Genomic DNA, 24,011 nt, shown 5'->3' on the forward strand with positions numbered 1-24,011 from the left:
CCTTCTTGAAAATGGGGACCACATTGGCCCTTTTCCAGTCCTCCGGGACCTGGCCTGTGCACCACGAGTGTTCAAATATTCCCGCCGGTGTCTGTGCAATGACGTCAGCCAGTGCCTTCAGTACCCTCGGATGGAGCTCATCTGGGCCTGCCGACTTAAAGGCATCCAGTTCCTCCAAGTGACTCTGCACCATCTCAGGGTCTACGCATGGCAGTCTGGTGCCCTGCTGCTGCCTCTCTACAATCCCAGTGAGAGACTTGTCTTGCCTCACTTAGGAACACTGAGGCAAAGAGCTCGTTGAGGAGTTCAGCTTTGTCCCCCCTGTCCGTCACCAATTGCTTCTGCCCATTTAGTAGAGGTCCTATTCCACCCTGGGCCTTCCTTTTACTCCCTATGTATCTAAAAAACAATTTTTTGTTATCCTTTACTTGGGATGCCATCCTCAGCTCCATGGTAGCTTTGGCCCGTCTAACTGCCTCCCTACAAGTGTAAGCATAGGAGGTATACTCCTCTTTGGTAATCTTTTTCCGTTTCCACTTTTCATATGCTCCCCTTTTAGTCTGCAGGCTGCCCTGGATTTCTCTGGTCAGCCAAGGAATCCTCCTGGCCCCTTTCCCTCTTTTTCCTCGCATCAGGTGATGTGTTTCACCCAGTGAACTGAATCAGCTTTCCCAGGACACATCCCAGCAGTTGATCTGCTTCATTTGGCACAGTCATTTTTACCCTCAGTGACACTAACAAGAAAAGGCTAACTGTTTTTCCATTCTTCATTGTTGCTAATTTGTGTCTAAACTGTTTTCCTTTCTACTGACCTGGTTCTTTCCTCATAGGACAGCAGCAATAGAATTTAGGGAACATTCACACAGATGAGGGTCTAGTAGCATCCTTTCCACTAAAACATTGTTACACCATTTTCTGGAAGCGTATATTTAGATATCCTTGTTTGTGATGGCAGATACCCCAAAAGTAGCTGGGTTTGGCTCAGTGTCAAAAGATTTAGCAAACCACATTTCTATGTTTTATATCATCAGAAATAAGGTATCCAATTAATTAAGCATAACTGATTCCAGAGACTTCTTAAAATAAACAGCGCTTCTTGAATTTAGCCAGTAGTCTGTTAAACATCTTGTGGAAAAAATGGAGTTTTAAATGCATCATACATCCTCTGCAGATCAATAAGGATTTGAGACTCTATAATGTAATGAATGGATATATATGGGTCTAGCCTACACTGGGGGCTAGTAATCAATGGGCGCATCTACATGAGATGCTTAATGAATAGAAGACTAATTCCACTGCGCATTAGCATGACAGACAAAGCCCAAGCTAATGCACTGATGCACAATAGATTTAGTTTAATGCACAGTAACATCACCAAAAAAACATTTATCTGTGTTAATGCACAGTAGCACCAATTACGGTGCATCAAGTTAGTACGTGTCATTACAGATACTAAAGTTAATGTGTGGTAATTATGGTATATTAATGAATGTGTAGATGCAGCAGTGTAGCTACATCAAGCTTCCAGTTTAGAGAGATGAAAGTGTTATAAACCCAGATTTTTACTGATTAAAGAACTGAACAACACAGGCTGCATCTTTTCACTAAATTTTGGCATTGCATTGTTTGGGATTCAGGTTTGTATTCTTTCTCTTTGTTTCCTCTTACAGAAAGGGAGTGAGGGGAAGGGAAAGGAAGTAGAGAGGAAACAGAACTGACTGCAGAAATTCCTGCTTTTCATCAAAGCCTAGTAAATTTTGCCACAATTTTTTTTAACTATAAAAATGTTCATGTAGGTAGGAAAGCCATAATGAGACACATGTTGATGAGGAAATGCTCTCACAGTCTGGAGCAGAGGTTCTCAAACTGTGGTTTGTGGACCACCACTGCTCCACGATCTCCATTAGGGTGGTCCATAGAAAGGTTGCAGCACAATCGAGAATATCTGTACTTGTAAGCTAAGACTATTGAAATTAAAATATGAGTTGTATGCTTTGATTTGTAGATCAAAAAGTTTATTATGTGGTCTGCTGAGACCCTCAGCAATTTTCAAGTGGTCCATGAAAAAAAAAGTTTGAGCGCCACTGGTCTAGCAGTTTACTCATGGGCAGTTAATCTTGGTTTAAACCACGAGCAAATCCTGGTTTTCAGCAACCTTGTCTGTATGAACTAGTGCTTTAACCCACTGCAGTTAAACTGATATCTGGCCTGCAATGGCTGATATGCCCAGTGTGGATAAGAACTATTTATGTTTCAGCTTCAGTCAGACCATCACAGTAATGCTGCATGCCCCAAAAGCCGTAGAGCTTCTCTTAAGTAACTCTTCAAGGTGATTCGGAGTGAAGGGCTGATCGGGCAGAAGTGCTTCCTTTTGCTTTTTTAAGCTAACCAACCCAAGAACTACTGGCATGTGATATACAAAGAGAAATGAAGCATCCCTCTTCCCTCCTACCCACTGGGTTCAACAGGAATTCTTAACTGTAATTTTCACTTGCAAATTAAGCTGGGAGTAGTATACTCAGAAAGAATAGTGTTACAGCTCTTAGTGGCATTTGCAGAGGATACGTGTGTGCATGTGTGTGTGTATTTTTTACTCTTATTTTTTTTCCATTTCCTTTTCCCCATGCCCTCTTGTACTGTGATATTTATATCTGTTGCATCAATGAGACTAGCCAGGAATATGATGTCATATCTGAGTCTTGAATTTAATGATAAGTAGTGTTAAAGTAAACATCATTCTTGCATGGTTTTGACTGCAGCACACAGGAAGGAACGTATTAAAAGGAATATAATGTAGTTTCTTTATACATGCAATCTGATGATTAAGGTAAAGATTTCCAAATGAATCTAAAGTCATTATGTGCCTGACTTGCATGCCAAATTTTCATTGACTTTGATGAGTTTGGGCATATAACCCTGTTAGGCTACTTTGAAATACTCAACCTAAAATGACTTGGCTAGTTTCAAATATTTATGGCTAGCACTGTATCCTTCTGCTTCACTGAATCTGTTTTGTCTTTACAAAGGTTTTCTTAAGTTTTTCTTTATTTTTTCTAATTGGTTGGAAAACCACATAGTTTCAGCAATTTTTCTTTACTGCTTCTGGTGGGTTTTGTTGTAAAGAGAAGGTGCTTTAAATGACCTTGAATCTATTAGATCCCTTTTGTCTTTTTCTTTCCCCTCCTTCCTCTCTGAAAAGTATTCCATTGTAAGCATTTAATCTCCATTTCCTCTTACCATCCAAATCCCTTTTCAAGTGTGACCTTGAAGCAGCAATCTTATTCTTAATTCATAATGTGACATTTAATTTCTTCCATTTTGTGGATCTCTTCTCAGAAACCTTTATTTTTTTCCAATAAGCACAGAAGTTCAGCTGTTAGTATTTTTCATTTCAGGTTCTCTTTTTATGGTGAATATTCTGCATGGAAAACAATTCTGGAAGGCAGATGATTAAAAATGATTCTGAGGGGCCTGTACATGCAAATGCACCAAAGGGGCAAGCAAGCAACTGGGAAAAAAATATACAGTAGTTTTGAATAGAAATATTTTAAAATAGATTAGAACATAGAGTATTGCCTGGAAAGAAAAAGAGTCAGTCTACTTTTCAAATGAGGTTTTAAATAGGGGAGGAGGATACCGGGGGGGCAGGGGAGCTTTGGAGTTCAGAAATTCTGTTTCAGATGACAAGGGTGTAGGTGTAGGATGACAGTGCTTCAGAGGAGGAAGCATTTACATACCAGCAAGGGTGACTGTGTCGAGGGAAGCAGAAAGTTTGGAATAGATAAATGTTGCAACTTAGATGAGGCATAGATGAGGAGTTAAGTATATGAAGTGTTGTAGAAACATTGGATAACATCCAGGCTCACTGGCACAGGAAGGAAAAACTGTATCTCTAAACTAACCTCATGAGCCAGTGGGGAGATACAGCCTCCAAGAAAATGTCTCTACTTCTCCTGTCCTGATGGAATTCTGTCTGTTCAGACAGAGTCTATACCCTTAATTTCTAGTGGAAGATACACAAATTATGGGTACAGAAAAGAGACTGGGAAGCAAGATTTACCATAGTATTACTGGCAGTGCCTGAAAAAAGTATGGTTGTGGTTCCATTTTGTGGTACATGTAAAAAGATGATTAACAATATGACATATGAAGACCTGGAGGCTAAGCAGACTTTAATGTTAAAGTCTGTAACCTATGCATAAGTACCACATTTACTCAAATATAAGATGAGGGTTTTTCTTCCCTAATCAGCATTGAGAAAAAAGCTCCTCATCTGACATTTGCATCTAAGGAAACCTCATTAAACACAATGTCTATCACTAAACTGCTGCCAAAAGCAACATGTGCTCAGTAATATAGTATTTCAGTTCATGCAGCCCCAGCTTTAGACATTCTGTTGCTGTCTTTGCTATTTTTACTGCCTTCGCCTTTTCTGTTTTCTTTTCTCTGCACTTTTCCACCTTTATCCACTCTTCCTCTGTCTCCAGGCCTTTGTTTCCACTCTTCATTTCTCTTTCTACTTCCTGCTTATCAGCCAACACTGCCATTGTTTTGGGCTTTGGGTTTCCTCCTGCCATCCTGATGCTTTATAGATCTCTTTCTTTGCTCTTAAGGTATTGATCAGGCTCTCTGATAATCACTTGATCTTAGCTAAAAAGCTAAGATGCTGATGGGAACCTACCACAAATCTAGGTTAGTGCAGCTTACTGCGCACAATCCTCCTTAGCACTGACTCTTTTTCAAGTCATGGTGAGCCACTACATTGCATAATTTCACTTTCCTCTTCACTCCCACAGCTGAGCTGTACCTTTCCCATTTCCAATGATTCTTGTTTCTTCACCAGCCTTAAATGTCTGGAAAACATCACCAACCAGGGCCCCCAACAGTTCATCCAGAATCCCTGTGTCACTAAGCCTGTCTTATATCATCAGAATGGCCCCGCCCATTCTGAGGTGGGGCTGAAGCAGGTTGCCTTGTGCCTCATCAGCATATACATTTTTGGAGGATCACAGGACTCATGACAAGAACATAAAGTTCCACTTATGAGGGGGCTAATTAGCACATGGATCCTTTCTGAGATGATGTCTGGAACACACACATATATTGAGCAGTGCTGAGCTGTGGAGTCACTATAGCTTGAAATGCTGTTGACTCTGCTGGGGCCCAGCCCAATGAACTGTATGGTATATCATGGCCCTTTTAGTTTTGGACTAATATAATTTATAGTATTTGTAAGTACGCACAAAATGCTGCTCCACCTGCTGCATAAAAGGTTATGAAGCACCTTGCCAAAGCTAGCAGTATTTTCAAAACAGGTAAATTGCATCAATTCTGGATGAACTAAAGTCTATGGGTACCATAGTAATTTGCCTATATTGAAATTATTACGGTCATGTTTATTTCAAAGTCAATGGGTGCATCTACTCCCCTTGTGAGGTTTGCTCCCTTTTGAGGTCTCTGGCACGCCAGCTGGAGGAGCTCCAAGCCACAGTCCAGAGACTGCGCACCATCAGGGACTGTGAGCAGGAGATCAACTCCTACTTCCAGGCCCTTCTCCCCCAGGAGGCAGAGGTAGACCACGGTCTCCCTCCAGGGCAAGGGAGGACTCGGGGACCTCCTATTCTGTCAAAGTTGCCAGCTCCTGCAGGCACCACATGCTCTACTGTAACTACTGCCCCTGCTCTCCTAAAGACAAAACGCATAGTGTTTGTTGTGGGATACTCCATCCTAAGGGGGACTGAGGGGACAATCTGTTGCCCTGACCCCTTAACCCGAGAAGTCTGTTGCTTCCTGGGAGCCCGAATCCAAGATGTTGCAGAGAAGATCCCTAAAATCCTATAGCCCACTGACCACTACCCTATGCTCCTTATCGATGTGGGCACCAATGATACAGCTCGGAGTGCTCCCAGCCAGGACATGAAGCGCTACAGGGATTTGGGAGCAGGTCTTAAGGGTCTGGGGGCTCAGGTGGTGTTTTCTTCAATCCTCCCAGTCTCGGGTTATGGGCCGAGGAGGGAGAGGAGGATCCAGGTAGTTAACCAAAGACTGCGGTGCTGGTGTCATCGGGAAGGCTTTGGCTTCCATGACTACAGTCCGTTCTTTGGTGAGAGAGGCAGTGAGCTGCTGGGAAGGGACGGCCTCCAGCTCTCTCCACTGGGGAGGAGGCTCTTCTCAGCCAGGCTGGCTGATCTGCTCCAGCGGGCTTTAAACTAAGCCCGCCAGGGGACAGGGGGACTACTGCTACTGCTGGCCTGCTGAGCAACCCCTGCAAAGCCAGCAGGCCAAGGCACTTAAGGGAGCCCACCCCTTCCCCAGCCCTGAAACAATCTATAGGCAAGGCAAGGGCCCCCAAGGGGACACTTGCCTGCCTGTACACAAATGCCAGGAGCCTGGGGAATAAACAGGAGGAACTTGTCCTCCTGCTTAACACAAAGAAATATGATGTCATAGGGATAACGGAGACCTGGTGGGACTCCACCCATGACTGGACCATGGGTATAGATGGCTATACCCTGTACAGGAGAGATCGAGGGGATAAAAGGGGCGGGGATGTAACTGTCTATGTTAAGGAGAGCTCCATGTCCCTGCAAGCTGATTTTGGCAACCAGGGTGGACGACTGGAGACTCTCTAGGTTAAAATCCATGGGAAACATGGTACAGGGGACACAATGGTGGGAGTCTACTACAGACCTCCCATCCAAAGTCAAGAGCTTGACCAGCAGCTTGCCAGGGAATTGGCTGAGGCTGCATGCTCCCAGCCCATGGTTGTCATGGGAGACTTCAACTACCCAGACATCTCATGGGAAGAGCGCTCAGCCAAATCTGAGCAGTCGCAAAGCTTCATCTCATGTGTGGATGACCTCTACTTGACACACAAAATCTATGGGCCAACGAGAGGTAAAGCGCTGCTTGACCTGGTACGGGCAACTGAGGATGACCTAATCAGCAACCTAATGATCGAAGGGAAGCTGGGTGACAGCAACCATGAGCTGATCACCTTCACCATCCACCATAAAACTGGTAAGTCAGTCAGCCATACAGAAGTCCTCAACTTCAGGAAAGCTGACCTTGATAAGCTTAGAAGGCTTGTTGGTGAGGCCCTAAGGGACCATGACCCCAAGGGGAGGGGAGTTCAGGAAGAGTGGTTGCTCCTCAAAGGAGTGATCGTAGATGCACAAGCTAAGGCTATTCTGTCTCGGAGGAAAGGGAGCAAAAGGGCACAGCAGCCCCCTTGGCTAAGCAAGGAACTACCAGACCTTCTGCGTCTAAAAAGAAAGACCTACAATGGATGGAGGACAGGATCCACCTCCAAGGATGAATATTCCACACTGGTCTGGACCTGCAGGGAGCGAACCAGGAAAGCCAAGACTGTGACGGAACTCCAACTGGCTACTAAGATCAAGGAAAATAAAAAGTCCTTTTTTAGATATGTGGGGAGCTGGAGGAAAAGCAAGGGCAACACTGGACCCCTGCTAAACCAGATGAGACAACTGATGCCCAACACCCAGGAAAAAGCCAACTGACTAAATGGTTACTGTGTGTCGGCCTTTCACCAGTCCCATGGGACACCTCTGCCCATCATGGGACATGAAGGCCCAAGTGAGGGAGACTCCTTGCCCTCTGTCAATGCTGACCTTGTGAAGAAACACCTTGAGAGACTGGACACCTTCCAGTCAGCCGGCCCTAACAATCTGCACCTCAGGGTACTCAAGGAGCTGGCTAGCATCATAGCTCAGCCCCTGGCACAGATCTTTGAGAACTCCTGGCACTCTGGTGAAGTGCCTGAAGACTGGAAGAAGGCCAATGTCATGCCTATCTTCAGGAAAGTGAGGAAGGTGGATCTGGCAAGCTACAGGCCCATCAGCCTGACCTCTATCCTGGGGAAGGTCTTAGAAAAGATTATCAGAGAGGCCATTCTTAAAGGACTGGCTGATGGCAACATCCTGAGGGATAGCCAGCATGGGTTTGTTGCAGGTAGATCTTGCTTGACCAATCTCATTTCCTTTTATGACCAGGTGACCTATCACCTGGACAAGGGAGGAGAGATTGATGTTGTATATCTTGACTTTAAAAAAGCCTTCAATCTGGTATCCCATGATCACCTCTTGGCAAAACTGGCCAACTGTGGCCTCGGGTCCACCACGATCTGCTGACTGAGGAATTGGCTCCATGGTCGGACCCAGAGGGTGGTGGTTGATGGAAGTCAATCATCATGGTGCCCTGTGACCAGTTGGGTCCCTCAAGGCTCTGTCCTTGGACCTGTATTGTTCAACATGATGTGGACATTGGAGTCAGAAGCAGACTGTCCAAGTTCATCAATGATACCAAACTTTGGGGTAAAGCATCCACACCTGAGGACAGGAGGGCAATCCAGGCTGACCTTGACAGGCTCAGGAAATGGGCAGATGAGAACCTGATGGTGTTTAACACTGAAAAATGCAAGTTTCTCCAGCTTGGGAGGAAAAACCTGCAACATCTTTATAGGCTCAGCAGGGCTACGCTGGCTAGCAGTACAGAAGAAAGAGACTTAGGGGGCTAGATGCTTCTCAGGCAAATCCCAGGACATCATTCTCCCTTTGTACTCAGCCTTGGTGAGGCTGCAGCTGGAGTACTGCATCCAGTTTTGGGCCCCACAATTAAAAAAGGATGTGGAGAAGCTTGAAAGGGTGCAGAGAAGAGCCACGCACATGATCAGAGGTCAGGAAAACAGACCTTACCATGACAGGCTGAGATCTATGGGACTCTTTAGCCTGGAAAAGCGCAGGCTCAGGGGTGATCTGATGGCCACCTATAAGTTTATAAGGGGTGTCCACCAATATCTGGGGGAACATTTGTTCACCAGAGTGCCCCAAGGGACAACAAGGTCTAACTGTTATAAACTCCTGCAAGACTGTGTCAGGCTGGACATAAGGAAGAATTTCTTTACTGTCCCAGCCCCCAAGGTCTGGAATAGCCTGCCACCAGAGGCGGTTCAAGCACCTACTTTGAACGCCTTCAAGAAAAAAATGGATATTTATCTTGCTGGGATCCTATGACCCTAGCTGACTTCCTGTCCCTCGGGCAGGGGGCTGGACTCTATGATCTTCCGAGGTCCCTTCCAGCCCTAATGTCTATGAAATCTACACACAGTGTTTTCTGTGGAGCTGACTAAATTAGCTCTGCAGTAAACATCTCAGCATCTATGTGTGTGCCCCTATTAGGGCACAGGAAACTAATAAACTCCACAGCCCATTGTATTTACACATACTACCCTTCTGCGGAGTTTTTTTGTGCATAGCAATACATGTGTAGATGCTGAACAGGCTGGCTGGGGCACAAGGGTGCTTCAGTGCATGGGCTGAAACACCCTCATGCCCCAGCCAGTCCCTCCACAGCACGTTGAGCCGAGATGGAGCAGCCGCAGGCTGGCAGGCTGACCCTATCCCTGTCAGCCAGGGCTGCTCCAACCAGGCTCCATGTGCTGATCATGAATAAATGATGGAGCTGACTGCTGTGGAGTTAATTGCTTCTGGGCACATTCAAACAGCACACCTAGGAGCAAAAAAACTCTGGAGCAATAACCCCTGGAGCTTATTCATGTGCACGAACTGCACATGTAAATGTGCCCAGTGTTTTCAATTTGTCCCTCACTTCCACATGCCCAGGGAGAGCAGGGTCTGACAGGGAAGAATTTTGCGAGGCAGAAGGAAGGGGGCCACCTGATCCCCCCCAGATTTATTTTCCCTGCTGTAGCAGTTGGAAGGGGACAAATTCAAGGCAAACCTCTAATAATTAGATTCTGTACCTGGAAAATGGTAACAAATTTATAAATTTTCCAGGTATAGAATCTAATTATTGTGGGGGGATGGTCATCTTGTATTTGAGTAAATATGGTATACACTTCACAACTTCTCATTTTACATTGGTGTTACAACATAGTGAATGTTATTTTGCCTTTCAGAAACATTTTCTCTTGGTCTCTGTGAAGGGTTCAAAGCTTCATCCTGTTGTTTATCAATCTACTTGGTGTTTAAAAATATATGAAGATTATTGCATGTGAACAAAGGGCAGCTTGTGGATTTTTCATGATTTATCCCATAATCTCATCTTTTTTAAGTTAGAATACCAGCTACTAAGCTGATCACTCAAGCATTCTAGGGGTCAGAATAGATGCATTTAATGCCAGATATGTGGTAGGGGTACACCAAGAGATTTTTGGGGTTGATACCGATAGCCGATTTTTAAGGAGGCATATCAGCTGATACCAATCCGAATTCGGATATGCAGCTCATCAGCTTGAAGCGCTGTGTCCAGCTGGTAAGTCTGGTGTGGTGGAAGGGGAGTGAAGTGGTATGGGGGAGCAAATCAAGGCCCCTATGCTGAGGGAGGGACTGGGGCTGGGGCAGGGGCAGGGGCTAACCAGCCGGGGGGGGGAGGATCGTGGAACAGAGCTGCAAGCAACTTGTCTGGAGGTTGGGGAGGGGGGCATGTGTCCCCCAGATCTGCATGGTGCGAGGTGGGCCGCAGCTGTGGGCTGGAGCTGGGGCAGGCATGGAATGGAGGTACAGCTTGTCAGCAGTGTGTGGGCAGGGAGGTGGGGCAGCTCCTGCTGCCGCTTACAGTCATCCAGGAGGGCATGGGAGGTGTGCCCCTGGATCTGCCTGGCTGGGAAGAGCCCAGCCCCAGCCCGCCCCGCCCCGCCCTGCCCTGCACAGATCCGGAAGCACACCCAAGACGGACACACAAATTTTCTGACAGTCACAAACATTTATATTAGGGAATTTATTTAAATATAAATTCTAGTGCTATGCCTTTAGTTTAAAGGAACTAATAGGATAAAGTTGTGTGGTTTGTTTTTTAATCTGAGAACTTTGATAAATTGTATTGGGCTTATTTAGGTGAATTCCTGTTGAGATCATATCACAAGTTCCTCATGTATTTCATTGTAGGTTGATGTGAGAAGACTGTGCTAATTTAGAAAATAATTTATCTTTCCTTCCTTAGAAATTAGGATCCTATACATTTCAATTCCCTAAGGAAAGGAAAAGGAAGAAGCTATGAATGTCTTCTGTATAATCTAAACACAAGCCCACCAGCAATAAAAACAGGCTTTGGTTCGGAGATTTTTCTCTCTCTAATTCTGTATTTACAAATATTCCTATACAGTTTTTAGAAGTTAGAACTTGAGTGTGTTGGAGGACTTTTGTTGCAGAAATTAATTCTTTAGAAATCAACAGAAGTGATGATAGCAGAATGCATATTTGTTACTGGTAAAATCATTAAACCCAAGGGCAAGATTCTGATCTCATCTGATGACCAGATTTCAATGGAATTACTTTAATTTGCATTATAACACAGATCAAAATCTGGCCCCAGGAGTCTCACAAAAGGGGAAAAGTAGTTCAGTAATGACATTGACTCCAGTAAAGAATGAAAAGTGAAAAAAAATGTTATGTAGTGCAATTTCTATCACTGGAAAGCATCCTGCTGTGCTGTTACTAATCATTCTGCTGGTTGAAGAAAACAGTATCTGTTTTCATGGCTGTGCTGTTAAATTGGAAAAACAAAGTCATTCTAAAGTTCAGAACCCTTGAGAAGAAAACATATCTGCTAGAGTCATTGTATGGTACATCATTACAATTCACCTTCTTTCTCTTTGCAGTTTGCTATTCAAGAAGATACCCCTGAACTCACCGCTTTTCTGCGCAACTCCACTATTCCTCATTATATCAGGAGGAGAGATATTAAAGTAGCAGAACCTCAAAGGAGGAGCTCTTCAAAAATACTGGTGAGATAATTGAAATGTCTAATGCTGGGACTCTATACACAAGTGTGACCATTGGCTTGGTTATATGATTTTCATAGGCATTTAACCTTGTATTGTTTCAAGTGACAGGAGACTTTAACTCTAAAGTAGCCCACTCTTAAATAGTATGTGTAAAAATAACTGCTGTACCCACAAGTACTGCCAAGTATGTTTGCTCATTTCACTAAATACTTGATACATGTCCAGGTTTCTAGGAATGCTGAGTATATTTTCCTTGAAGTATAACAAGCAAGGAAAAATGTTGCTGGTATAATTAATCAGGTTTTTTGAGCCTTCATGGGCTATTGGATAAAAAAAATCCAGGGGTCTAAAACATTGGCAACAGCAAAGATGTCTCAGCTAGTCTAGTCGAAAATTTCTGAGCATTTTCAGTCTCAATGCCTTCTGGAACATGAACATTTGAACTATAATATGTCTTTGGTCTGTTTTTTCCTACATTTGCCTCATCTCAGAGTCCTCAAGCATCATAATTACCAGTTCCTCTTGCCTGGAGGTTTTATTTCTAAATCAGTGACCCTGAGGTCAACAGCTGGGATTCTTGTGATGACCATCATTTCCATTTATTTTTATGGACCTAAGACAAAGTTTCTTTCATGCTGTCCAGCATCTTAAGTTGTTCACTGTCAGCATGTGCTTGAGTTAAGGTTTAGTATTGCCAGAACTTATCAGGAAAGAACTAACTCAAATCAATGTTTTGTATAGTAAAAGAATAAATATATTTACAGTATTTCTGAAAATAATGTGTTACTGTTTTCAAAATGGAAAAAATCCAGTATTTGAAAGTAATGAATAACATAATTTAATTAAAAATAGCCTCACAGATTAACACTTTTCAAACAGTTGTGGTTCTTGAGTCCTACCTAATTATTTCATTGACCTCATACATTAGAAAGAATTTTATTCCAGCAAGACAGGGGAAAGACCCTAGGTTTTGGAAGACATGTAGTTTAGCAACATAAAACTGTTGCTCTGATTTTCAATAATACCTTAATCACCAACTATCTTTCTTACTAATTAGTCTCTTATGTTGCCAATGTAGAAATAACTGCAAAAACTGTGACTGAGTAACCAAATTCATAAGTATGTACAGTATCTGCCTGTTGTTACTTAATAAGAACCAGAGGGTTTCGAGCAGCTGGATCCAGCCAGACAGTATTTGGCTGAGTACATAACATTGCTATACTGGATCAGACAACCTAGTCCATCTGACAGTGGCCTAAACAACCTCCATCAAAGGGTGGTTTTAAAAACCTTGCAACAATCACACATGAGGTATGAAGAGGGATGGTACAATATTTAGGTAAAATGGGTGTAGAAAAGTCAGTCAATATCTTGTTTTGTTCATCGATGCTGATTTTCTTTCGTAATTCCATGTCACCTCTATGTCTACTATTGGTCAAAATTTTTTTCCATCAGAATAGCTTGTGACAACGAACTGGGCTTAGACACGATACAAATCAGTGGTGACACGTAGGGGGTGCATGGTGTTCACGTGCATCCCCTGAGAGCACTTGTGCACCCCCTGTGAGGGCGTGCTCCCTGTTTAGGCAATGGGCAGTGGGGCAGGTGGGAGTGCCAGTGCGAGCGCCAGCTGGGGAGCGGGGCTGCCAGCAACAGCAGCCACGCTGTTTCTGGAAGTGGCTGCTAGACTTCTGTAAGGGGCGCAGCCGCTTTTTGGTGACTGAGATCAGCTGCCAGCAACCTTCCCCCCCGTTAGTGAGATCGGCCATCGGGGAACACCCCTTCCCCCGGTCAGCACAATCGCGCCCCCTCGGTGGCTGACTGGTGTCGGGCACTCAAGAGGCACCAGTTGCCCATGATACAAATATTGTCCTCTAAGTTGGGGCAGCACCCAGCCCACTAGCATTCCACATAAGATTTCTTCAGACCAGATGGCTGAATGTCTTTGCCCTCGTTAATATATGTAGATAACTATCACAGGCAGCTTACAGGTTTCCCTTGTATGGTTTTTCAGTTCTTACAAAGACACTTCAGGTATTTCATATATTTGTATTAGATTCAATTATTGGTCTTTATTTAAAGTGTGTGATATTTAAAACTTTACACAACAGTCGATCATTTTACTAATTTGGAATGTTTAATGCATGAATTCTGATATTAGCCCTTTTACAAAAAATCTTACTTTTTGTCTTGTTTTGTTTTGTGTACAGAATTGTACAAATGTGAAGTGTTTAATAATCTCCTGTATAGTGGGACAGTTAGACAGAGGAACAAGTGCAGCACTAAAAATCAGGTCTCGGTTGTGGGCCCAAACTTTCCTACAGGTAATATAAATGTTAAACTCTTTCCTTATCTATCCAGTTAATTATATGTATTATGATTTCACCTGTACCAAATGACATAATTTATTTTTGTATATAATCTTCTTTACTTCAGGCTGAAGTTATACGCATCCTGCTCATTTTTACCTCCACTTGAGCGTCCATTTCAGTTTCACTTTCTCAGTCTTCATTGAGTGTTCAAAGCGGGTCTTTAATCCTACCTTATTTGCCTTTTCCTAGTATAATTTTCACAACCTGACTTGGTCTTCCCAAATGAATACTCTGTCTATCAACTTGTGCTAGTTGTGGTTTTATTTTAAAACTAGTGTGAAGATCTCACTAATATGCTCTGTGAGGGTATGTTTCTCCATTTTTCTGGCATGGGTTGTAACTCACAACCATATAGCCAATGTCCTACCTTCTGTACACAATTTATAATGATTTGATTTTTCCTTCTGTTTATACACTTATGGCAAAGACATCAGACCAACCTGATACATGTTTATATAGGCCTGAATTGTTACATTTAGCCATAACTTTGACTGTAGAGATCAGTGCAGAGCTGTTACATAACTTGTAATTCCTCTCCTTTAGGTCCCCCCCACTCCCTAGTCAAAGGAAGTGTACACACACTGCATCAACCACTGGGATGGTGAAATGTTTCCTTCTCTGCAACTATCACAAGCAAGGAGTCAAAGGTCAAGGGAAGTCTTGTCCCCTCCCTGCCTCTCCCAATTCTTTTTAGCATGGTTGATGTTCAGAGGGAGCTGTCCCCCAAGCAGAATCCTTGCTTGTGCATGGGATGCAGATGTGGTGGGAAAGCTAAGTGTCAGAACAGTCCATGCAAACTGATCTTGTGCATCGGCCAGGAAGGAAGAGCAGCATTTTCTCAACAGCAGTACAAACAATACATTTTTCCCATCACTAACTGCCAGTTAGTTTATGTGTAGAGTTGCAGTCATTTTTCAGCATGTTCTTCAGATGTTTTCCTCTCCTGCTATGTTTTAGAATTACATGTAAACATTCAAACAAAAAAATTAACTTTATCTTTGGACAAGAAGAATCTCAAAACTGAAAAAAAAAACCCCTATATTTAAAATCTGAGATGAAAGAGAAACGTAAGAATGTAGACACTTGTCCTTACAGCACTACTTACAGTGATTTGTTTTTCTTGGAGCTAAAGCAAGTGCCTGCTGAAGGCAGAAGCAGTGAGGGACCTGATCCTTTTTTTTTCCAGCTCAGCCTGCCTGCCTCTCCTGCAGCTGGAGGGGGGAGCTGCTGGCAGACCACATGGCTCCTGAGCTGCAGGGGGCCCCAGTCCTTCCCTCTGTGGTGGTGGCCCCCCCTGGGGCCACCCGGGCAGGCTGCTACTGGGCCGGGTGCTGCCCCAACTTAGAGGCAGCACTCAGCCTGATCCAACTCTTCCCCAAGCCCACCTGCTGGAAGCTGCTGGGCGCTGCTCCCTGGGTGGGCTTGGGGAACAGTTAGATCAGGCCGGGTGCTGCCTCCAAGCTGGGGCAGCACCTGGCCCACTAGCAGCCCACCCGGGTGGCCCCAGGTATCACAAGGAAGGACCATGGCCCCCCGCAGCTCAGGGGCTGCTTGGCCTGCCAGCAGTTCACCCCGGCTGTGGGTGGGCTCCAGCTCTGACAAAAAAAAAAAAAAAAAAAGGAACGGGCCCTTCACCATAATGTGACAGAAAAATTGAAATGGTAGGTTTCAATTAAAACCCCCCTGTTTCAGTTTAGGAGGCATAGAATAAAACCCTGAGGACTAAACCCTCATCACATGTACAAGCACCCAAAGGATCTTATTTTATATCCTGGTTTTAAGTGAAGTCTGTGACCTGTGAGTGTACTCTCCTTCTCTGAGTGATTTGGGATCCTAATCAGTTTCTTACCTCCACTTCCCAGTTCCCTTAATTCAGATAGAGTACCTGGAAATAACTTCATATTTTGCAGAAATGAACAACTTTGTTACTATGGAAGAACCAAAGACCATAAATGTATATCCGTTTGATGAATTTACTAGTAAACAAAAAGAAAATGTGAAAGCTTTGGTTCAGATATAAACCCCAAAGTCTGGATGCTTCTCTTATCTTAACTCCCTGAATCTGGAAATCTGCACTGGAGATGTAGTTATCAAAAGTTACCATAAATCATAAGATTTATGGTGTTTCCAGCTCATGTTACACAGGAAATACCACAAAGGCAGTTTTTCTTACATACTAACATTTCTATTTCTGTTCAGTCCCTGGAATTGCAGAGCTATAACAAGATAGATATAATGGAAATGCTACTCAAAAAGGATTTTATTTGATTTTGGGCAGTGGTTGCAGTTTAGCCTCATCATGGCTAACCCAGCTTACCCATATGTAACTTTTAGATTGAAAGACAGGTAAGTAGGTCCTATATACTGTTTTTATTTTGAATCTATTGCTGTGACATCTGAGCACTCAGTGCCAAACTGCAATAGAATTTTCCTCTCCTTTATCTATGAGCAAACAAAAAATTAGCCAGAGAACCTCATCTCTGACCAACCAAGGTTTTGGATTTTTAACTCTGAATGAAATTCATCCATTTCCTTAAGGGTGAAATCTTGGTCTTGTAAACAAAACCAAAACAAATTACTTTGACCCCTGTCTGAAAATACTAAGTAGTTAACTCCTTTTTCGGTAGAAGTTAAGTATCTAAATACCTTTGTGAAGCTAGCCCTGGGGGTAGTAAGAGCCAATCATTGGAAGTTAAAGCTAAATTAATTCAAATAGAAATAAGGTATAATATGTTACCAGAACAGGTGAATAACCATTGGAACAAACTACCAAGAAAAGTGATAGCACCTTCATGCCTTCAAGCCAAGGCTGAATGCCTCCCTGAAAGATAGGCTCCAGTTGGACACAAATTACTGGGCTCAAAATTAAATTCTGTGGCTTGTTTTATACAGATGTTTATGTGAGGTGATCTAATGGTTCCTACGGGCCTTAGAATCTATGAAAAATGATAAGAAAGTATATAATTTGCTGATACAAGTTACCTCTGGAAAAGGAACAGCTATCTTTTAGATAGAATACCCTCCAGTATTAATGGAAAAGAAAGTGTGTTACCCTCACTATAAAGTACAATATAAAACCATGTTGCCCTACCCAGACATGCATTCTAAGTAGAGTCTAGTCCAAGTGATCTTTCCCCTGTAGGTCAAAATGCATCTGCCAGGCATTAGGAGAGAGAAGATTATTTCTTCCTCCTTTGTACTACCGTGCATTGCTTGAGATCTACTGACAGCTACTGGGGAAGAAGTGGAGCCATAGACCTTGTACTTACCTGAATATGGCCAAAAATAAAAGGGCTTGAGCAATTGGTGAAGATAAGACTGCTGCCACGTTGGCAAGCACACAACATATTTTGAACATAAAACTATGAATTAATTGTCATCAGCATATTCAACAAATGCAATTTTAAGCTTGGATGTTCATGGCAGGTTCAAGTATCTCACAGACCTGGGTTGCCTTTTGGAAGGGGAACAGAGCAAACCTTCCCCAGGTTTCCCCGAATGCAGGGACTGCTGTTGTGAATGGCTCTGCCAGGCCGGCAAACTAACTCCTTCATTCCTTCACTACCTTTGTATGATCTGTGATGATTTATGAACTACTCCATCCCATCTTCCAAAAGGTAACTAAATATATAAACTTAAGTGCTCAAAAGTTCTCTTAAGAGATCAAGAGTCTTTTCTAATAGAAATAAAGTTATGAGAAAGTTGTTACATCCAGTTCTGAACTTCATGTCCCAGAAGCCGTAAGAAGATAACCCTCTCTTTACAGCCACCCTTATCTATAAGGGAAATAGAAAGGAAATAGTGTAAAGGAGTCTGGCTGCCTTCTTCCCACCCACCTCAAAACAGTTCCCTTTTCCAGAGCCTCTTTTAAAATTAACAGCTATACAGGCATAGCCATAAAAGCCTACAGACCATTGTTAATTTCCTAAAAAGGACATCGTGTGCTCCCAAAAAGCTTGTAAACTTCCAATTCCCAAGATTCTCCTAGAAGTAAAGAAAAAATACATCCCAAATTATAGCTTGGAACAAATGAGCTAGGTTGAAGTCTAAGGACTAGCCTCCAGTGAATGTTTAGGATTAAATTGTAGCAGAGGAAACCAGTCCGGTATCTGGGCTCTTTCTTGGGGGGAGGGGAGGGAGCAGCACAAAGGCTGAAGTCTGCAGTTAGATTTCTGTATTGGTAAGCAAGCACCATTCTTCATTCTGATCGCCTTCATTTACACCACATGTGTAGTGTAGTGTAAATGAAGGACTTGTATGTGTTAACATTATCTCATATTTTTTGCACATGTAACTCATTCTATTTAATATTGTGTACAAGTAGCACAGTCAATAGAACCAATGGTGTTAACACACAACAATCCTGCACAGTGCTGTAATGAAAATGAAGGTACATAGATCAGCAGAAAGGATTGCTTGTTGTCACTAATGCATAAAGCTTCTATTTATTCACTGACAGCTGAATGTGCTCTATTATTTTTCTCTTCTCACTGCAACCCTGATGAAAATTTGATATAAAATGATTAATGCTAGGGCTAAAGAATGCACGTTTCCTTTTAAAAGAAGGTATGGGTCAGATTGTATATTGAAGTTCAGTGATATGGTTTATCTCCCTTTCTTCTTCTGTTTAGTATAACTGATAATAACTGACCCTTTTGCCTCATGACAGTTGTTGTCTGTCACCTTAAAATCTAAACTTCTATCACAAACTGCACTTCTAAGAAGTGTCATGATTAGACATATTTCAGTAAACAAAGCAGCCTCCAGTCTCCTAACTAGTGAACAGATAGTGAAAGATGTTGAACAAAGGCCAAGAAGCAGCAGAGCCATTTTTTTTGGCTTTACTTCAAAGCATGGATATAAATATGAACCCCTACATAAGTTAACTTTTGCATTTCGACTTGCTGAACTGGCAAGTCATTGGATGTCTGATTCACGCTAAGACAGAATAACTTTGCATGGTTATATTACATTGTGTTCCACATGGATTATACAATTTGTCTAATCAAGGCATTTCCAAACTTTCAGAAGGAAATCTATAGGGATCTTTCCCAATGTTCTTTGAACTTTGATTGGTAAATGTTAATATAGTACCTGGGAGTTGGGCAGTGAAAACATCTGCTTTAAAAATGCATTCCTAAGGGGTGAATTGGTACCATGTGCCTGATTTGTGACATCTGTCTAGACTCCAAGTTATTTCTCTTGTTGTTCACCAGCACTGTGGGGAGTAGCCTGTAGCTCATTCTTGCCTGTTGTATAACTATTTGGAAAGTGCCTGAGAATGGTTAAATTTACCCACAAGCACGTAAGTTTGGAAGTGCCTGGTGAGGAAAGTAAAACACCTGAGGTGGTATAGGACCCCATAGAAATTAATGTTTTATTGTCTGTTTGCTGTCCCCCCTAGCCTTCCCATACTTGGATTTGGCAGCAATGGATTTCAGTAGCTACAAAAGATGCCAGTCTTGCTGTACTACTCAGCTGTGGCTTGAGGCCCAGCTGAGCTGCAGGGAGTGGGAAGGAGCATTGGGGGTGTGGAGGGGATGGGGTTTTGAGCCTCCTGGCCTTGCTGTCCCCTGCTGCTCCAGATCCCACCTGCTGGGCTGCGGAGGCCCCCAGGAGGGAGGGCAGAAGAGCAGGGAGCCCTGAGTCTGCAGTATGCAGCCCGCATCTCTCCCCCCCCCCGCCCTGCACCCCGGGCTCCACTTCAGCTGGTGCTGCTTGCAGGCTGAGGGGGAGCCAGGCTCCACACTCTGCTTGGGCCACAGCAGCCAACACCCCCCCATGAGCAGCAGCTGGGGTATGGGTGCTGCTGGGGGGGAAGGGGGCTGTGGACCTGGGTCCTTGCTCCCATAGCCCTGGCAACTGAGGGCCCCCTCCAGCATGGCTGTGAGGGGCAGGGGGCTGTGGGTGGGGAGTGAGGGGCACCGGCATATCAGGACTGCTCAGTGCCACAAAGCACTTGGGGGGTGACAGCTGCAGCTGGACCTGTGTCCTGGTGAATGAAGGGCACAGGGGGAGCTCTGATTTTCCATGATAAAAAAAACAAACAAATCAGATGCCAAAATGTATAGGTATTTAAAATGTATTTTGTTATAGTGATGGAGGCACTGGTAGGCTTCCAATTTGCTTTAAATTGTAAATATATCAATAAAACATTGTGTTCAACTGATACCTATATATATAGTGGCATTTCATTTGTATTGCAGAAAAATGCAGATTTGTGGTTTTTAATCAGATAATTTGAATATATATTTTAAATCAGAGAATTTGCAATTTTTAAACGATGAAAGCCAGGATCCCTGCTGATCACTACCATGGATGCCACCTGTCCCCCCAGTCCCTCCATGGATCCTGCCTGACCCTTGATCCCCCTGTGGATGCCAGCTACCTCCCACCCAGCGTCTGCCAATCATTCCTGTGAATACTGCTTGCCACCCATTCCCCCCAGCCCAAGTCACTTTAGATTGGGTAGCCATTTTTCACACAATATAACTTCTGCCTAACCAACCCAAATGTCTGAATTTAGCTTAGACGCCTGACTATGGACCTGCCTGTGTATTGCCATGGGCTGTCTGGTGTATCCCACACACAACCCCACAACCCAGCCAGGTTCCTTAAGAATGAATTGGCAGAGTAGACTGGACTATACAACATCTTTTCATGCAACGAAGACATGAAAAGTCTGATTTCAGAGAGACTGCTGATTCCATAAACAACATATGGCATTTAAATAGCTGATTTTGTTTAGATTAATTACTAAAACCCATAAATTTGTTGGGTTGCCCCAGCAGCAATACCATAATAACACAAAAGTGACTTGTAAAGTGAATTTTATTTCCTTTCTTTAACCATAAGAAGTAGTTGTTATTTTGGAAACAAAATAAGCAAAATAATAAATGTTATGGCTGAAAACATTGGACTCAAGTTTGACTGTCCACTGGGAATGGAGGTTTGGTAGTGAAAGTCTCAGCTCCTCAGATGTGTTAGGGGTGGAGGCTTGCAGTTGGGTTGTGTAACAGGGAGCCAGAAGGCTTGCTGGTACCTTAGAGGAAACTATAACAGGGTGAGCTGGCTCGGGGAGGGCTAGCAGCTAAAGAACAAGCTAACTGCTAGCAGACTTGTAGCTAGATACTAGTAGTAAGAGGCACAGGGGGGCAGACAACCAGGCTGCTCAGGGGCAAAGGGCTGCAAACAGTATCTAAGCAGAAACAAGGGAAGGCAAGCAGGCCTTTAAGCTCAGAATACATACAGCTGTGTGTGGAGGTGGAGTCACCTGAGTAGAAGAAAGCAGGGTTTAGGGAGCATATAAACTCAGGGCCTGAGCCAGGGCTAGCAGTCTGGCCCTGGAAGGCTGCAGGAGAGTGCTCTGAGCTGCCCGTGAAGTGCAAGTAAGGTGCTGAAGACTTGTAGAAGCATATGCCCAGGGTAGAGGGAAGTTTGATTCCATAGCCAGTAGGCCAAGAGTTTGAGTCATAGCCAGTATGCTTATGTTTTCATCTAAGTTTTATATTGGTGGTTTGGTTTGGGACTATCAGGGGTGAAGAAGGTCCCAGCAGTGCCCAGAGCCAGGCAGAGATGAGGTCAGGAGGTCCAGTGCCTGAGCAGGGCAGAGATAGGGCCGGGAGCCCAGTGCCAGAGTAGGTGAGATGAGGGCTGGAGCCCAGAAGTGAGGTCCAGCATGGTGGACCTGGGCTAGATGGCTCAGTGAGAGAAAAGGGGCAGAGCTCGAGAAGGCTGAGACCCCAACAAAGGAGCTTGATTGAATGGCAACACCTGTGAGAGAGGGGCGTAGCTACAGGGGAGGTTAGAGGCCACAAAATGAGCCCTTAAGGCAATTAGCATGTTCGAGCACACTCTATGAGGGTGTGAGGACTTGGTTTGGGACCGCTGGCCAGCCTCCCTTTGCCAAGTTAAATATGTATATCAAAGCGTGGCAGGAAAGAATTGGAGGGTTCCCAGACAGCCGGGGTGGGGCAGGAGCTGCGTGGCCACCAGAGGACGTCATGACTACACCTGGGGCATGACTCTTGTCACAGTTTGTTGTTGGCTTTCATTTTGTTTTATTTTATATACTGTGAAAGTGGCACCAGGAATACAGCATGGGAGTGTTGTTATGTTTATTAAATCCTAAGACATAACTACATAAAATAACTCAATAACCCTTACCATGTGTTTTTTAAATTATATGAACCCACTGCCAACACTGCAGTCTTTTTATTGCAATTTAATAAATTCCCTTTAAATGAACACAAAATCCACACAATGTCAAACACAGGAGATCAATTGAGTGGAAGTGAATGGGTGTGTTGTTTGTCAGTGGAATTGCATCCCAAGTAGGTGATTGTCCTAGCTATGTCTGCAGGACAACCTGCCTGTAATAAATAAACTATGTACTTATTGATCTCCTGGCCATCATAAATATACCATTTAAAAAAATGTAATATCAGAGTAAATTGTTATATAATCCTTAGTGTCTATTATTATTTAGGGTCACTCTTTCTTAGCTGTTATTCATTTCCTAGGTGGGGTGGGTCAAGCAGAGCAAGTTAATGAATTCCTAAACCACATATTTAAATGGTAATAGTCCATTGCTTATACTCATCTCTCTGTACCAGACTCCAGTAGAAATGATATGGAATAAGTTTTAATGAAGCAAGAATAATATAACAAGAGCACAGTCAGAAAAAACGACAGTGGGGAGAGTTCTGTTTCAGCACAAGGGAACTTTATACCTTCCACATAGAAAGGTTTCTCTATTTGCTATCTGAAAGGGAAAAATAATCTCACAAATAGCAAACGTTCATTCAAGGTAGCCAGTGAGCTGTGGCATTTTGAAGTGGAGCTCCAACGTTGCTGGAGCAAAAAGGGGAGCATTTATTTAGGCCAAAGAGAAACACTGATATACAAGATTCAACTGGGCTGTACAATTAACATAAAAGGCTTTCGTTTCTTTCTACCTCCAGCAGTGCCCCTTGCAGGTCAGATTTACTGTTCGTCCTTCCACACTACTCTCTGCTGTCAGACTGAAGTGCCCTGGAATGGATTATTCCTTTAGAATGCTCCTGTAAGACTTCAAATCTGTGCTCCTGCCCACCTTTGAGACCTAATTAGCCACCTACAATCTCTGGCTTACCTGCAGAGTACACATTTCAAATCCTTCAAGGGCCTCCTGCACTTTACAGGTTACCACTGTGTGCCTCAAGAGCAGGTAGAAAAATAGCACACTAAATGTTTATTGGGATGTGTTTCACAATTGTTAAACAAAGCAAAAAATGTACTTCACTGTTCTAATTACTAGATGTAATTGTATGCAACAAAGGAGGGTACAGCAGCTATAAATACACCAGCAAGGGAGTGCTTGAGTAGGGCAGGGCATGACCATGATCTCCAAGGTCAGAAACAGACATTGCCTTGCCTGTCCTTGTGCTACCATAACCAAATCCTACAGAGGCAAAAAGTGAAAGTAAATAAATGTCCATGCCCTTTGTCATTCCACAACTGTGGTCCTGACAAAAGCTAGAAATAATTTGTGCCACTGTATTGTGGCAGACATTAGGCCTGTGCGAAGCAACTAGTATTCAGTTTGGACTCGGATTCAGCCAATTTGGGGGACAGTGATCAATTCAGTGATTCGAATCACTGTCCCAATCCAATTCAGCCAAATCTGATTCGGAGATTCGTCTGCAGCCAGGCTGGGCCCATCTCCCGCCCGCTCTCCCAGCCTGTCAATGGCTGCCCCCGCTCACCCCAGCTCCTGGTACTTGTTAAAAAAAAACCCGGCTCACCAGGTGCTGCCAGGCAGGGGGCAATCCCTGCCCCCCACTGGTCCATGCTGCATGGGGGGGTTTGCACAAGCCCTCTGACCCCTCCCC

At 43.7% G+C, this 24,011-nt stretch overlaps 1 protein-coding gene across 1 annotated transcript in view; it reads left to right on the forward strand.

Moving 5' to 3' along the window:
• The window catches only part of ITGA8 (integrin subunit alpha 8), a 174,471-nt gene that overhangs the window by 130,908 nt on the left and 19,552 nt on the right, over positions 1–24,011 (forward strand). Inside the window, 2 exon segments of the mRNA XM_006031697.3 lie at positions 11,642–11,767; positions 13,978–14,091. Of these exon segments, the coding sequence (XP_006031759.2) occupies positions 11,642–11,767; positions 13,978–14,091 (240 nt within the window).

Source organism: Alligator sinensis, unplaced genomic scaffold (genome assembly GCF_000455745.1).
Source record: "Alligator sinensis unplaced genomic scaffold, ASM45574v1 scaffold114_1, whole genome shotgun sequence".
In the NCBI taxonomy this organism is placed as follows: Eukaryota; Metazoa; Chordata; order Crocodylia; family Alligatoridae; genus Alligator; species Alligator sinensis.